Source organism: Maylandia zebra, linkage group LG23, assembly GCF_041146795.1.
Source record: "Maylandia zebra isolate NMK-2024a linkage group LG23, Mzebra_GT3a, whole genome shotgun sequence".
Lineage (NCBI taxonomy): Eukaryota > Metazoa > Chordata > Actinopteri > Cichliformes > Cichlidae > Maylandia > Maylandia zebra.
In genome coordinates, this window is record NC_135188.1 from 41,561,316 (window position 1) to 41,577,533 (window position 16,218).

A 16,218-nucleotide genomic window follows, 5' to 3' on the forward strand; every position below is an offset into this window, starting at 1 on the left:
GCAAAACAACCATACAGTAAATTTGCATCATTAAAATAAAATGAAATTCACACTTCATTTGAACACTACACTAACGATAAACCATTATTAACGGACTAATAACAACTTTCATGCAGGCCAGGACAGATTTGCTTCCAGGATACTCAGAATCAAAACAACTATATTAACCATCAGTTTTATGAATGCAATCATCTACACTCTGTGTAATATGAATATGGTTCATAAACAATTCAGAGTGTTCATTCTAATTTAAACATTTCACCAACACACGCATGAACATCTGTATGTCAACACTGCTATAGCTCTGATGTCTGCAAAGTCTCCTGATATAATCAGATTCAAAAGTAGCCACAGAAAGCTTTTAATGTGAAAGGTTGGTACCAGGAAGGATCCAGCATGAAGAAAAGCAGGTAAATAATAATGGAGAAAATGATTCTTTGTTGGGATACTGTTAGTTGCTTCACCTAAAGCAGTCACTCTGATTTGTTCACCATGTTGAGTTCGTGTTGAGTTCTTGTTAGTACCAATAGTGCCGATAAGTCATGTGACTAAATACAAGATCTCTTGTTCAGTCACGATTAAGATGCAACCTATCTGAGTCTGTTCTGTCCTTATTTTGCTGCAGGGGAACATGTTCGATCCTTAGTTTCAAGGATCCCCTTAAAAACTTTTATGAACATCATATAACTTTAGAGTGAGCGAACACACAGCTGTGAACAGATCAGTTCTGTCTGATGCATCTGAACTGCTTTATAAGTGCACATGTTTAATAAAAGTCTGCCTTTGCTCTCTCTGTGTGCTTTGCTTATTCATGGCTATGTGCTACACTTGCAACACAAAAAATGTTGTGACTGTAATATAGCAATGATTTTTAACTAGCTTCACAAACACACAGACATGGATGCATCAGGAAAACCTAAATCTGTTTCCCAAAATAGGATGATGAATGTTTTATTTAGTGAACTTTAAGGCCATTACTAATTAAACAGTATGTAATAAAGTGAACCAATGAAGGAATGAATCATCTTATTTCTTAGCTTAGATTTACACAGGGACTACACAGACAGAGAAGCCAAACATGGACAGAGTAAGAATAATTGGAACAACCGACCAGAATGTCGCAGCTTTGTATGAGGATAATCAGACAGCTTTAAGCTTGTATACAGTGGGTAAAGCAAAGAATATGAAGCTTTTCTTATCCTGCTTTTGGTGTCATCTTTAATGTCAGCTGTGATAACCTGTTTCATGGGCAGAAACCAGCTTAATTATGTTTTCTATCAAATTCATTCTGATCATAAATATGGGTTGTTGTTGTTTTTTTTTGTTTTGTTTTTTAAGCTTGGGCTGTTGCTTAACAACTTAACAACTAACAGAAACATCAAGAAAAACACTGAAATATTCCTTCCGTGTGCAACAAGACTTAAAAAAAACATTCGATTCCAAACAAACAAAATATGCAAAAGCAGCACTTGCAACAGATCTTTTGTCAAAAAGTTTGGTCCCGATTTTAAACTGTACCTTATTTCTTGGATGTCTTCACTGTAACACAGCAGGTGGATTTCCATGCAGGAGCAGATGATGATGTCACTGTTCCCTCTCTGTTAAAGGGTTAAACGTTCAGATAAATTATTCTCCAAGCACTGAAGTCCTAGTCTTTTGAAGTTGTATAATTGCCATTTTGTTAGTTTTTAAGCAAAGAGACGCGTTTTTGCTCATTGGTACATCGCTGTGGTCCTGCCATACTGCTGATGCTGAGGTTTGTCATCACCCCTCAACCTGCACCTCCTTGTCTTCTTTTTATTTTGCTTAAAGTCTTCCAACTTTCAGCAGATTTAACAAATTTAGCAACCAGAGAGGTGAAAAAATTGCAAATCCACTTTTAATTTAATGAAGAAGAAAAACCTTCCTCAAATTGGCAAGTAGGCTGTGCTCAGAGAAAAGTAATCCTTCCACACCTGTTGCCTGGCCAAGAAAACCCCAGTCAAGCTAATGTTTTTCTAGCAACAAGTCAAAGAAGAGCAAGCCCCAACACCGTCATTTCTCCAACAGAGACAGCAGAGAAACGGGGTAAAGGATGGAGAGAGGAGGCGAGCATCCTGTCGTCTCTCAGCCAGGAGGATGAATGGAAAGCCTGCCTCTCTGCCTCCCTTTATATTCTCTTTCTCTCTTCCCCTGCTGCCTCACTTTGGCTTTTACCCTGGCTTCAGTATATGTGTGTGTGTGTGTGTAGGGAGAGAGAGAGAGAGACCTCTTTCAGAGCAGCAGGAATATATTATAACCCAAACAAAAGGAGTCGGCTTATTGTTTATGAATTACCAGCCTTCCAAGCCAACAAAGGCCCCTATTTTCATAGAAAACTCCATTTTCATTTCAGCTCCATTTGATTACCAGAGCAAAGAAAAATAAAAAGGCCTCTCCGGTCGCAGCGTCCCAAAGGGATTCATTCCTCCTTCTCTCGCTCATTCAACTCCACTGAAAAGGTTTCTTTATTGCTTTCTTTTCAGGATCGACGTCAAATGGGCTTTTAGGAGTAAACCAATGACAAAAATTATTGCTGGGCTATTTTGTACAATAACAGGGCCAGGGGAAGAGAGGAGTCCTGTGTTGTCTTTGTCATCTTTCTTTCCCCCTTTTCTTTCGCTCCTTTCTGCTATTGGAGAGGAAAATTGCAGAGGCTGAAAATTAATGGTGAGGCTTTTGGAAGGAAAGAGTGAGAAAGAAAGAGGGGGACACGATGCAACAATACAAGTCAAATAGAAATTATCACAAGCTATTCAGCACAATGAAGAGACAGAAAGGTACTGTACGGCTCCAGAGGACTTTGCCTGTGTGCATGTGGGAGTACCTTTCACAAAGCAGACACCTGTTGGACGAAAACAATAAAACTCCAGTGATTCCTTTCACTCTTAGTCAGTATCCTGCATGCATGTGTGGACTCACTCTGCAGTCTAGCTCCTGATTATTAGTTTCCTCTGCCACCAGTCGCCTGTCGACTGATCTGTGAACAGTGATGCTTGTTAATGGACTAAATTTAACTAAGTTACATTTGGAGTTAGACAAGTATGGGCAACAAAACCGCTGACACCACTGAAAAAGAAGTCAAAAGTGCTAATGCTGCTGAAGCTTTTCTGTCTAAGTTGTTGTGAAGAAAGAAGAACATTATGTAATATTTCCACAGAACTACCTTTAGTTTAAGATTGCCACTCATACACTAAGTGAATGAAGGGGGCTGCAGTTATTTGGTCATCTTCTTACAAAGCAATGTTCTCTCTGCTGGGTTGTGGTATTACCAACCACCTAATCTTAGTTGAAAACACACACACACACCCAGTGGCAATGGCACGCTCTGACTACAACAGAAGCTAAACTGAAATGTTCTTAGACTTAGACACAAAACAAGTGAACACGCATCAGCTTTATAAAATATCTGCATCAGCCAGTTTTGTTTTTGTCGCGTGCATCAGTGAATGAGATTTGAATCACAGGTCTGTCATGCACCCTTGTTTCTATATAAGTAAATGTTTACTTTGTGGTATGTTAAAGAGATAGTGATGGGGCTGTTGTAAGGGAGAAAAAAAAGCAGACTGAAGGAATTCAAACAATACTGTTCAAGAAGGCAGACAAAAATTAGGCGTGGGTTGAAAAAGCCAAGGTGACGAAAGCTGATTCTAGTGATACGTTTCACTGGCTCACGTAAGTATGACCTGGTCAGTTGGCACAAGATGAGAAACTTACTGCATGAATGAGAAAAAGAAAGACATCCATAAGTGAGCTATTACCGAGAAGGTTGGGTGCAAGTGATGACATGTAGCAAAGATGAACTTGGTGACGATCCTCATACGAACAAGCATCCATGGAGCCCCAAAGCCAGCATCTCACAGGAGGCACAGGCCCAGCTGTCAGCATCTCAGGGCAATAACCAAGCAAGTAAACGAACAAGCAGCCCATGTGATATTAGGCCGTGATTTTAATGTTTTAGATATTAACATTCAGTATTCCTCAACGTCAACATAATTTTGGAAGGCATAGTTTAATGAGGGCAAGTCAGAAGTTTTCTGAACTGACACTTAAGTCAGCACATGAGCACCAAATATTCTGGTATTTTACAAGCTAGACTTGTTGTTTGTTTGTTTTTCAAAGAGAATAGATGAACACTATCCGCACACACTGTGAAACTGAAGATTCTCTTTCATCTTTCACTTTGCCTCCGGCTTTGTCCTGCAGAATGAATATTTGGCTCAAGACAAAAGGTGAGCCGATCAATTATTCCTCTCGCAGAGCCTGGGTGCTGTTGTGAAAAGCGTTGACATTTGAGCTTTCCAGACGACATCTGCAAATTTATATGCCTTCTATTGTGTGAGGCAGCCAGCCTGTATCAAAGGCTGTAAAAGGCCTTGTCAATTTCGTAAGGACAACTCCACAAAGACTCCTTTCTTGTCTGTTGTTATGGGAATAATGCTTTACGCTGGTGTCCTGCCAAAACCTCTTGGCAATCTGGCCATGTGATGTTATTGATTGCATTGATATCAGGTATCTACCATGGAAACCATCACACTGTCAGTAATGTGTTGTGAAACATCAGAAAATGCATATTTGGTGATCAGCTTCAACAAAAATGTCTTCACAGAGGCTCTGCATACAAATTGTGTATGGTAAATATCTTTTCTCTGACTTCCTGAAGTTCAATGAAACTACTGATAATCAGTAAATAAACTCTGTCTGTGCCATGGAGTCTGGAGAGGATGAGGTTAGTTAACTTTTTACCCAGTTGATGTTTCTGGTTTTCATACTCAGGCAGAGATTTTTCCCTAACATCCACACTGAATGCGTCACACCTTGTGTCCAGTTAAGATGTTTGCTTGGGACGCATTTTGATCTTTATCAGGACTCTTTGCTCTTTGATGAAACCTGCTGTAATTAATCTCAAAACATACCTGTGCAGCCCCAGGCTATTCCCACTCCTGTGAAATAAAACTTGGAGATCCCAGAGAGACACAAACCAGGTGTGCTGTGGCACATTGTGTAACAGCTACGTTGAAACAAGTCTCACCCTGTGGTGGAGGCTGGGAAAAGCTGAGTATGAAGGTGAGTCCTTGATGATCATCTATGTCCAATTGCGAGTGAATCCGAGTGAATGAAATTAAATCAATAGCGTCACCTCCACTCTTTGCCTTGGCAGAGGGCAGTGATGTACTGCTGGGACACAATATTTTCACAAGCTTAAGTGAGGCTAAATGCAGGGACGCTTGCATCAGCCACTCTGAGGTTCAGCTTTCCATTTCACCTCAGTCGCTTCCAATTCTTTGTATATCATGTTGGACCAAGCATGAATACCAACGCTAAATGCCCTTTGTGCAAGCACATGTAATGCATATTTAGTGTTTTTATTTTACGTTAAATAATCACTTTAGTAAAGTGTAATTTGACACAGAACCCAAGGATTGACGCTTCAGCTTTGTCGTTTAGCAGTGCCTTTATTGACAGTAGTGATTACTGTGGTTTCGGGCTTCTGCCCAGGACGCCGGCACTCCTCTGCAACTGTCACTCTCTTCTGCTACGTCTCACTGCAAGACAAAAAGAGTTGCCCTTCATCAAACCAGTTCAGCACACCTGCTCTTCCCCGCCTCCACTCCGCTCTGTGAGCTCACTGCATCACCCCTACTCTGCAGCATTCTTGCAAGCAGACTAGCAGTTAAAGTAAACTAAATTCTCTTCTGGGACACCCAGATTATAAACAGATTATAAGAGAAACCCAGGGTTTTTTTCTTCAATAATGAATAGTAAGATGTTCTAGCTTTACGGAGGGCTTTCTCATAAGGCAGCAAACTATTTCTCCATGGCTAAATGATGATCATCTAAATATGTGATATGCTATTCCCTCTCCAGCTTATGAGTTATCTGCCTGAAGTGCGCGTTTGAGAAATATACCTGGGAGTCAAGTACTTCTCATTTGAAACTCTTTTTTTCACAGGAGCTACAATATAAGTACAAGATAGGTACAAGAACAACATTATTGACCTCTGTAGGAGTAGAAGTCAGGCAGCTGCTTTGTGTTGGTACAAGTATGAAATACAAAATCTGGGAAATACTGGAGCCAAGAATAGTTTTGCACTCCTTGCTCTGTGTTCCCAAGTTTATGTACTAGGGAAAACTACGCAGTGCGTAAACTTGGGAACATGGAGCAAGGAGTGCAAAACTATGATGGTAGGAGATGACAAAGGACAGTGGAAGATGGAGACAATAAATGCACACTGGATAACAAGAATTTAGGCACCGAGTGGTACCCAACCCTGCCGGGGAGGTGTCTGAGAAGACTAGCTGGCGATGAGTCACTGGAGTTATTCACTGGAATAATAAAACTAAGTAGACGAACTACATTACAAACTGAAACTACGGAGGATATGATAAATACTAAAGGAAACTCTTAACCAAAGTATGGTCAAACTAAAACACAATAGATTCTCAAAAATACAGGGAATCACAAAAAAAAGTCAGTGAAAAAGAAATCAACTAACAAAACAGTGCAGACATGTAGTGTGAGTTGCAAAGAAGAGTGTGTTGAGTTCCAAGAGGGACAACTACATCAACAAACACAAGATTTTGTCATTTAAGCGAGGGGCTTGAGTGATTTTTCTTCCCCCAGTAGCAGTGCTAGAAATGTGTATGTTTGCAAGGAAAAACAAGAACCTTTAATATGAGATAGTGCTGAGAAATTCTAAAGAAGGTGTTACCTTTCCTTTTTATGTTCGAGTTTTGTTGTATCTGTTTGCAGTTTTGGTTCAAACATAGCTGAACGCCATGGTTTTGTTAGCCACTTCTATAGGGCTGTCTGCAGCTGCAATACGCCTTCTTTTCATTTGTATTGTGTTCTTAATGTTAAGCACCTTAGTCAGAACTTCAAAGGACCATATAAATAAAGTATCTCGGCTGGGCTTGGTGTATCTCTGCTCGTGAATGTGTGTCTTGTACTACAAGCTGGCTGGAATTCAGTGACCTATAAACAACTATTTAGATACTTCTTTCACTTTTCATTAGTGAATGACCTACATTTAAAATAAGTCATTGTATTCAACATGGTAAATATTTGTTGTTGCCACTAACTACAGCATGTCTATAAAGCTGAACCATTAGAACCATTAATACAAAAGCAACTTTGTTTGAAAGTGCTTTATAAATAAAGTTAATAATAATAATAATAATATCATCATCATCATCATCATCATTATTATTACTATTATTACTGTAAAGTACATAAGTTGAGAGACTATCAAAATAAAACAGGAAGCCTACTCAAAAACTGACTAAACACGGGAAACCTAACAGAAACACAGACTAGGCACAAGGAACATACAGTAGAAGAAAAGGAAAAACTTGAGAATAACAAACAAAGACAACTATGAATACTAAATCACAACAGAGCGGAGGTAAAAAGGCTAAAACTGATTGAGCTGTAAAAAACCCAGAATTATGATACAAGTGAGTTTCTGATTTTAAGAAATAGATGTTAGTGACACATACAAACTAAAAAGCTATGCAGCTACATCTAATCTAGCTGCATAGCTAGATTAGACTGCCATCAGATAGATTAGACTGCCATCAGATAGAGGGAATAATAGAAGTCACATGACCCAAAGAGAAAGTGAAACAGCATTTATAGATCCAAACTCATACTTGAAAGTCATACAAATCCATCAGCTGAAACAAAACCAAGACACACCAACTTCACAGCACAGTTGGACATTCAGGTACGGTAACACTGTGTTAATAATCCAATGCAAGAAATACATTTATTAAATTATTAAATTGACTGGACTGAGTCATCTCTACCATTTGGTTCAGATGTGTCAAGTTAAAAGAATTTAGTTTCTAGAAGAATTTAAATAATTTACTGTTTTTTAAATTTACTGTCTTTTCTGTTTGTTTAATTCACAATTAGTTGATGACAAAAAAAAACATGGAGAAAATTAAAAATATCTTTTGGGGTAAGCATTTTTTTTCATATCATATTCATTGTTGGTGGTTTTCTTGCCACCCTTTGCCGTTAATATATTGTCATACTTGTGAAGCCCTCAAGGCTTTCAAGTGTAATATTGAGCTACATGAATAAAACTAGCTTGACTTCACTCAACTGTTTAGAAATGAGGAAATGCTGGAGACTCAAGTGATCTTGATCTGAATTTGTTATAGATGTTAAATTATTTTACAGTGGAATAGTTACTATGATGTCCTTTGATTTGAAAGTGGCAAAAAGTAACATTATATTTGACTTGAAGAAAAAAAAAAAACCTGCCCAGAATATGGAAAAGTGTTGCTAACATGTTTTTACTTTGTCATACTTCAATTGCAGGAAATCGTTCATCTTCTCGTAAGAAATTTAAATTATGATGCAAAATTATTTAGCGCTGAAGACAAAACTTGAGGCTGTTACACACTGGACAAGTAAAATCCGTGCAAATATTTCCTGGGTCACAAATATTTTTCGGACTCATCTGTTCTTTACGCAGCTGTTCACACTGACAGTTTGAGCTGAAGAATTCCAGGAAGTTTTTTAAAAAAAAGGTGGGATTGATTAGAGGCAGAGCAACGTTACTGAAATCCCGAGTAAATAGTGGAATTAATTCTTTGTCCTATTTTTCAGATCCAAATACCTGATCAGGCCACTGGGTTTGACAACAACTGTGATCTTAACCCACATGGCACTCGTACTGAATACACAGATGGAAATAGTCACACGATATTATTTATCTTGGACACACAGTTACACGATGCTCTGGTTCAGTCGGCTCTGTGAAATGATTTCTCTGCCTCCTCAGATCTGGTCCCAACTCTACCAACAACACCTCAAACTGTCCCACTGACATCCTGAACTATGTACGAACACACAGCTTCAGCTCCTGGATCCAATCATGAAATTCTCCCTGCTGCTGCTCTCTTAGTTTCCTACTTTTCTGAGCTTGTCATTGTTTGAAGTCGGCTTCATTTTTAGTTTTCACAGTTCGTTTATTGAGGAGGAATTGTCCTCAAAAGCACAACGTGTTCAGTGTGTAACAGCCTTAACACATAATGATGTGTAGTTGCTCTTCCAGTGTGACTCATACAATTAACATTTTCCATTTACAGTGTTAGAGGTAGAAGCAAGGAGTATACCATGGGGGTGAGTATTAAGGGTTACTGCTGAGGTTACAATGCCACAGAAATTCACAGTTTCACATGGTGATGCAGAAATCTATATTTGGTAATTTCATGCTGCTAAAATTGCAGGGAGTAGAACACAGATGTCAGTCTGTCTCAGTAGTACACCCCTTGAAGGGTTTTGTTTGTTTATTTTATTAATTGGTGTTTGTTCATATTAGTATGGTAAAATGTTAAACTGTAAGTGTAAACTGAATGCTGTTGTAATTTTCTGAATGAACAGTGAAAGAGAGCGAGACCTGCAGCTTGTCAGAGATTACAAGCCCCACAAAGATGTCCAGCATCTCCAAATTCTGCTTTATGGACCACCAGGTGCTGGAAAGTCCAGCTTCATCAACTCTGTGGACAGTGCTTTAAGAGGCAAAGATGCAACTCGAGCTTTGGCAGCAGCAAACTCTGGCGATAGTTTCACCATTGCAGTATGTATCTATTCTTATCACAATTGCTTTTAGATGCATGCATGAAAATACATTCATTTCCTTTGAGGTTTTCAAGGACTACAGGGATGCACTGCAGTGGTAACTCCTCTGTAGACGTTGAACTATAAGTAGTATTCAGAAAACTGTTCTCTGAGACTTTAGTATATGGCACTGTAACACCTACACATTTTGCTATTTACAGTGCAGAACATATAAAATTCAGAGAGAAGAGCAAGGAACATTTTACTCTTTTGTCTTCACTGACACCATGGGCCTTGAGAGGGGAGCTAAGGGAGGAATTCATGTGGAAGACATCAAACTTGCCATGAATGGACATGTCAAAGAAGGTTACAAGGTATGACATCTTTATTCAGATGCTTGTACACAGTCTGTGATACATAAACTATATCATGCAAAAAGGTTTCAGTGAGTTTGATTTTTGTTTACTTCCCCAGTTCAATCCCAAATGTCCCTTGTCTGAAATGGATCCTAACTACAGAGCCTCCTCCACTTTAGATGACAAAGCCCACATTCTGGTTTTAGTCATTCGTGCTGACTCAGTGAGCATAATCGATGATAAAACTGTGATGAAGATGAAAGATGTCAGAGCAGCAGCTTGTGACAAAGGTGAGAGCAGATGTTGTTCTACATGTATGATATCACAATTTGAAATAGTAGAAAAACATGAGACAATTAATGATATTTGAGGAACTTTATAACTCCAGTGTGTTCAGTTAAGTAACTCACAAAAAATAATCAGAATACATAACACATAAAGTTATTTTCAGTTCATCATTTCATTTTTAAGGTCTGCTTTCAAGTCACATTTATTTTCTAAAGCCATCCTTAATTTAATGTGTTAGCTGGCTCTAGCCCTCTGACCCGGAGTTGGATAAGCAGAAGAGAATAGATGGATGGATGTTTTATGACTGAGGTTTTAAACCCATAGACGTATCCAGATATGAAAGTCCAAATCAGGTTAATATTTCATCCTTCTAAGTTTACTTTTTTAGGTGATGGTAGATTGGAACAACTATAGTGCTACCTGTAACTAAAATATCAAATGTATGATTGGTTGAAAAGCCAATCAATTTAACAGTTACTTCTCTCTGTATTCAGACATTGTTGTTGGTGATGAGACCCACCACTGTTGTGTCATATGCAAACTTGATGATGTGATTTAAGCTGCACTGTGCAGTACAGTCATGTGTTGGCAGGATGAACAGCAGTGGAATAAGCACACAGCCCTGCGGCGATCCTGTACTCAGTCTGTGGAGGTTTTATTTCCTACAGAGACAGACTGGGGTCTGTCAGTTAGGAAGTCCAAGATCCAATTGCAGAGAGTGGTGTTTAAGACAAAGGATCTAAAAAATCACCCAAAACACATCAAATCTGAGTATGACATTTTTTTTTTGTTTTTTGTTGTTTTATCTTTTTTTACTGTAAAAGATTTGCAGTTAATATATTGTCATATTTGTGAAGCCAGCAGGGCTTTATTTGTAATATTAAGCTAAAAAAACAAAACTAGCTTGACTTGACAAACAGTTTTGAAATAAGGGAATTCTGGACACTTATAGATCTTTGCTAAATTATTTTATAATGGAATAGTTACCATAATTTACTTAGATTTGAAAGTGGCTAACTTAATATTTCATTTGACGTGAGGAAAAAATCAAATGACTTCTGTTAGAGTGAATTGTTAAATGTTGTCATTTTATGCTTGCCAACTCTGATGAAAGGAATTCCACTGTCCTTCCCCCCAGATTCTCGAGGTTCTGGTTGGGGGGCTGTAATGTTTTATTGCAGATACCTGGCCAGGTCGCAGCCCCAGGAGAGAGGTCTGCTGAATGAGCGAGTGTGTTATTCGCCCAGTTCCTGTAGCAAGATGGCGCCGGTGTATGTGGCTTGCCGTCCTCGGCTACATCTGCTTCGCTGCTTCTTACCCTCTCTACGCTCTTTATGGACCTTGGCATTGTATTTTTTTATCCTTTTAGTTGTATGCGCATCTAATGGCTGTGCACTGATTACATACGACAGGCAAACACTTTTAAATCTAAGACTCTCTCATTCCTCTCGGCCTGATCCTTGCTGGAACCTGAGTGACGCCACCGCGCCCCGACCGGTCCCTCCGACCGGCTTCCTCCATCTATCTATTCCGAATCTACACAAGAAACGCTATAGGAAACGCGGTAGAAGGAGCGGCCGTCGCGTTCGCTTCAGGCTCTACTTTAAAGCCAGAGCCACTGGCTACCCACATGCCAGCCTGGATATCTTATCTTCTTTCCCTCCTTCCCAGGAGCGCTCTGATGCTAAGTTGCTCACCCACCGTTGGATCTGCTTGGCCGACCACGAAGTCTACCCTGCGATTCCTGTGGCATGTTCTCCTGCTCGGGTTTGGATAACATCGCTCCGACGCGGCGTTTGCCGAAACAACCTAAGTGTCCTACGACGCACCACCCGTGGCGACTTAGCCCCTAGGATACGGATGGCATTGCTTAATGTCAGGTCACTGGTCAATAAGACCTTTTTTTTAAATGACTTCATCTCCACTAATGGGATTGATGCCTTATTCCTGACTGAAACCTGGATTCGTCCTGGTGAGTTCATCCCTTTTACTGAACTTCTTCCGTCGGACTGTGTTGCTTTTAGCTCACCAAGGCTTACTGGTAGGGGTGGCGGCGTAGCCTCGGTTTTTAAGAATTCGTATGCAGTTCGGCAGCTACCCTCACCTACCTACTCTAGCTTTGAAGTCTAATTATTGGAGATGACTGCATCCACGACCACACTCTGCGTGGTGGTTTATCGACCGCCTAAATATAGCAAATATTTTATCACGGACTTTGCTGATCTCCTAGGCTCCGTTCTTTTTAAGTATGGTTGTGTTCTCATTGTCGGTGATTTTAACATACACACTTGCTGTAAGGATGACTCATTTGCTAAAGACTTCCTTGCCTTAACGGACTCTTTTAACCTGGCTCAGTGGGTTAATGACCCAACGCATGTTAAAGGACATACTTTGGACTTGGTTTTCTCATATGGTCTGGACATTTGTATCAAGGATATAAGTGACACTGGGATCTCGGATCATTTCCCAGTTATATTTGATACTGGCTTATGCACTAATGAACTACATCCTGCGGCTCCCCTTCGCCCGCTACGTGTAATTAATGCTGAAGCGATGTCAAACTTCTCTATGTCTTTCTTGGATTCTGCATCTGTCACTCTCGACTGTTGTTCTTTTCACTCGGTTGATGACTGTGCTAATTCCTTCCTATCGCTAATTTCTTCAATCCTTGATACTGTTGCCCCCATTAAGATGAAGCGCCCTAGAACCTACTCTCAGTGTTGGCTTAATGACACTACGCGCGCCTTACGTCGCGTGTGTCGGCGCGCTGAGAGAAGGTGGAAAAAAGATAAACTTCAGGTTTCCCATGACATGCTACGGACTAGCCGCTTAAAATTCCAAAGTGCTGCTAAAACGGCCAAAGCGTCCTTCTTGTCCAAAATCATCCTGGACAATGACCATAACTCCCGTACCTTATTTAAAATTTTTAACTCTGTGGTTAACCCTTCTCCGGACATGCCTTTAATTCATTCTCAGAGTCTTTGTGAGCGATTTCAAACTCACTTTTAAAAAAAGGTCTCATCTCTTAAGTCCTCCCTTCCCCCTGCTTTATATCCTCTCCCCATTCCTGAGTGCATTTCAACTTTCCACCAGTTTGAGCCTGTGTCACTTTTGACTCTTAAGCGGCTAGTTGCTCAAATGAATAACACCAATACTGTGCTTGACATTCTTCCATCTTGTTTAGCTAAGGACTGTTTTGATGTAATCGGACCTAGTATCCTATTTCTTATGAACTTTTCCTTGCTCTCAGGCTGTGTTCCTTTGTCCTTTAAGCATGCTGTAGTCCACCCGATTCTAAAAAAAAGAAATTCTGACTGTTATGACCTTTCAAACTATAGACCGATCTCTAAGCTTTCGTTCTTGTCCAAGATCCTGGAGAGACTAGTTCTCTCCCAGCTCCAGGCGTACTTGGACACGAACAATATTGCTGAGAAATTTCAATCTGCCTTTAAGCCATTGCATAGCACTGAAACAGCATTGGTTAGAGTTCTTAATGATATTCTTGTAATCACTGATACTGGACGCTCTATGGTCCTAGTTTTACTGGACCTCTCTTCGGCCTTGGATATGGTAGACCATAACATTTTATTACTAAGACTTGAGCACACTGTGGGTATTAGAGGCACTGCCCTCGACTGGTTTAAATCATACCTCGCTGATAGATCCTTATCAGTTCACTTAGGCACCTTCTCCTCTTCCTCCGCTCCGGTCTGTTGTGGTGTGCCTCAAGGATCAGTTTTAGGCCCTATTCTCTTCTCATTGTATTTGCTCCCTCTAGGTGCAATCTTTGAAAAATACAATATCGCCTTCCACTTTTATGCCGATGACATACAGATCTATTTTGAACTTACTGACGACCTTGCTGTGTCCCTGCACTACTTTCAAGAATGCATGCGGGAGGTCAAAGAATGGTTCCTGAGTAATTCCCTCGTTTTAAATGATAAGAAGACTGAGATTGTGGTGTTCGGGTGGCTGTAGCTCAGGTGGCAGAGCAGGTCAGCCACTAATCAGAAAGTCGGTGGTTCGATCCCAGGCTGCCTCCTAGCTGCATGCCAAATATCCTTGGGCAAGATACTAACCCCATGTTTGCCTACTGGTGGTGGTCAGAGGGCCCGGTGGCGCCAGTGTCCGGCAGCCTCGCCTCTGTCAGTGCGCCCCAGGGCAGCTGTGGCTACAATGTAGCTTGCCATCGCCAGTGTGTGAATGTGTGTGTGAATGGGTGAATGACTGAATGTAGTGTGAAGCGCTTTGGGGTCCTTAGGGACTAGAAAAGCGCTATACAAATGCAGGCCATTTACCATTTACCATTCAACAGTAAAATCCCTCGTGCCCAACTCTGTGCTGCCCTGGGTTCCTTTGCTAGTTTTTCTTGTGACTATGTCAGTAACTTGGGTGTACTGCTGGATAGCTCGCTCAAACTCGATAAGCAAGTGTCTGCTGTAGTGAGATCTAGCTTCCACCAACTGCGCCTTATCTCTAAGGCTAGGCATTATATTCCGCATGAGGACCTGGAGAAGCTTATTCACACTTTTGTGACCTCCAGGTTGGATTATTGTAACTCCTTGTACTATGGTCTTCCCTCTTCTCTTCTTCTTAGACTGCAAACAGTCCAAAATGCAGCAGCCCGCCTTTTAACTGGTACCAGGAAATTTTGCCATATTACCCCTGTCCTAGCTAGCCTGCATTGGCTGCCCATAAAGTACCGTATTCAATTTAAAATATTACTTCTTACTTTCAAAACTATTAATAAATTAGCGCCAAGTTATCTTAGTGAACTTCTCAAACCACATACTCCTGCTAGAACACTCAGATCTGCCACTCAACTACTTCTGACCCAACCCAGATCTCGACTGAAGTCTCGGGGTGACCGTGCGTTTGCTCTGGCTGCCCCGGTACTATGGAACACCCTTCCTCTCGACCTCCGCGCATCTGATTCCATTGCACTGTTCAAATCACGATTAAAAACCCACTTATTCAATCTTGCCTTTCCCTCTAGTTAATATTTCTTTTATGATTTTATATCATGCACTTTTATGCTCATTTAAATTCTTGTTTGCTCTGTACCTGTTGCTTTCCTATGTATTAGTGACAGTTATCTGCTTGCATATTTAGTACTTGCTTTGGTCCTATTTCTATTATCCTCCTCCTATACTCTATTTTACTTGTTAAGCACCTTGGTATACCCTTGGTTTTTAAGTGTGCTTTATAAATAAAGTTTATTATTATTATATTATACATCCTATCTGGAAGATCTGTTTCTTGTGATGTTGCTCCTGCTTTTATGACCCTTTGGTCAGCAGGAGGTAACACACACACACACACACACACACACACACACACACACACACACACACACACACACACACACATTCTTACAGAAGTTCACACATATACATACGATGCCTTGTCTGGGCGTTGCTTTGCTGTGATGTGTTTTGTGTGAACTGTCTCTCAATAAAAGGCAGCTTTGGGGTCATTTTTTTGGTGGACACAGACGAGGCCTCCCTTGCGCGAGTAATCGATCGATCGACTGTCTTGTTTTCTTCATGACGAATAAGTCTCTAGAATTAGCGGGGCTTGTGGAAACACAGACCCAACAACTTCCTACATTGTCTTTTTTGCATGTACCCCCCCTCCACCTGCAGGAAATCGCTCAGTAAGTCCTGCTTCACCTCTTTGTAAGATGTTTAAAATATGGTACAAAATATTTAATCATGAAGACAAAATTAAATGCTTTTACACACTGGATGTGTAAAATCCATACAAATAATCCTGCACAAAGAATATTTTACTGACTTATCTATTCTCTATCCAGCTGTTCACACTAACTGTTGGAGCTGAAGAATTCCAGGAAGTTTGGGAAAAAAAAGTTTCTGTAATGATTGCAACACCCGTCCCACATTCTATTGAGAGGGGCCCTGGGTTCCCGTTGTTACTCTCCTACTGATACTCCCTTTTTAATACTTATAGTATAAAATATGC

The 16,218-nt window shown here is 40.4% G+C and overlaps 1 protein-coding gene across 1 annotated transcript; it reads left to right on the forward strand.

Moving 5' to 3' along the window:
- Nucleotides 1-14,519: 14,519 nt before the first annotated feature.
- On the forward strand, nucleotides 14,520-15,378 carry LOC143415132 (uncharacterized). The gene has a single exon (XM_076880575.1). It carries the CDS (start codon nucleotides 14,520-14,522, stop codon nucleotides 15,234-15,236), a length of 717 nt encoding a protein of 238 aa, XP_076736690.1. The 3' UTR covers nucleotides 15,237-15,378.
- The last annotated feature ends 840 nt before the right edge of the window (nucleotides 15,379-16,218 follow it).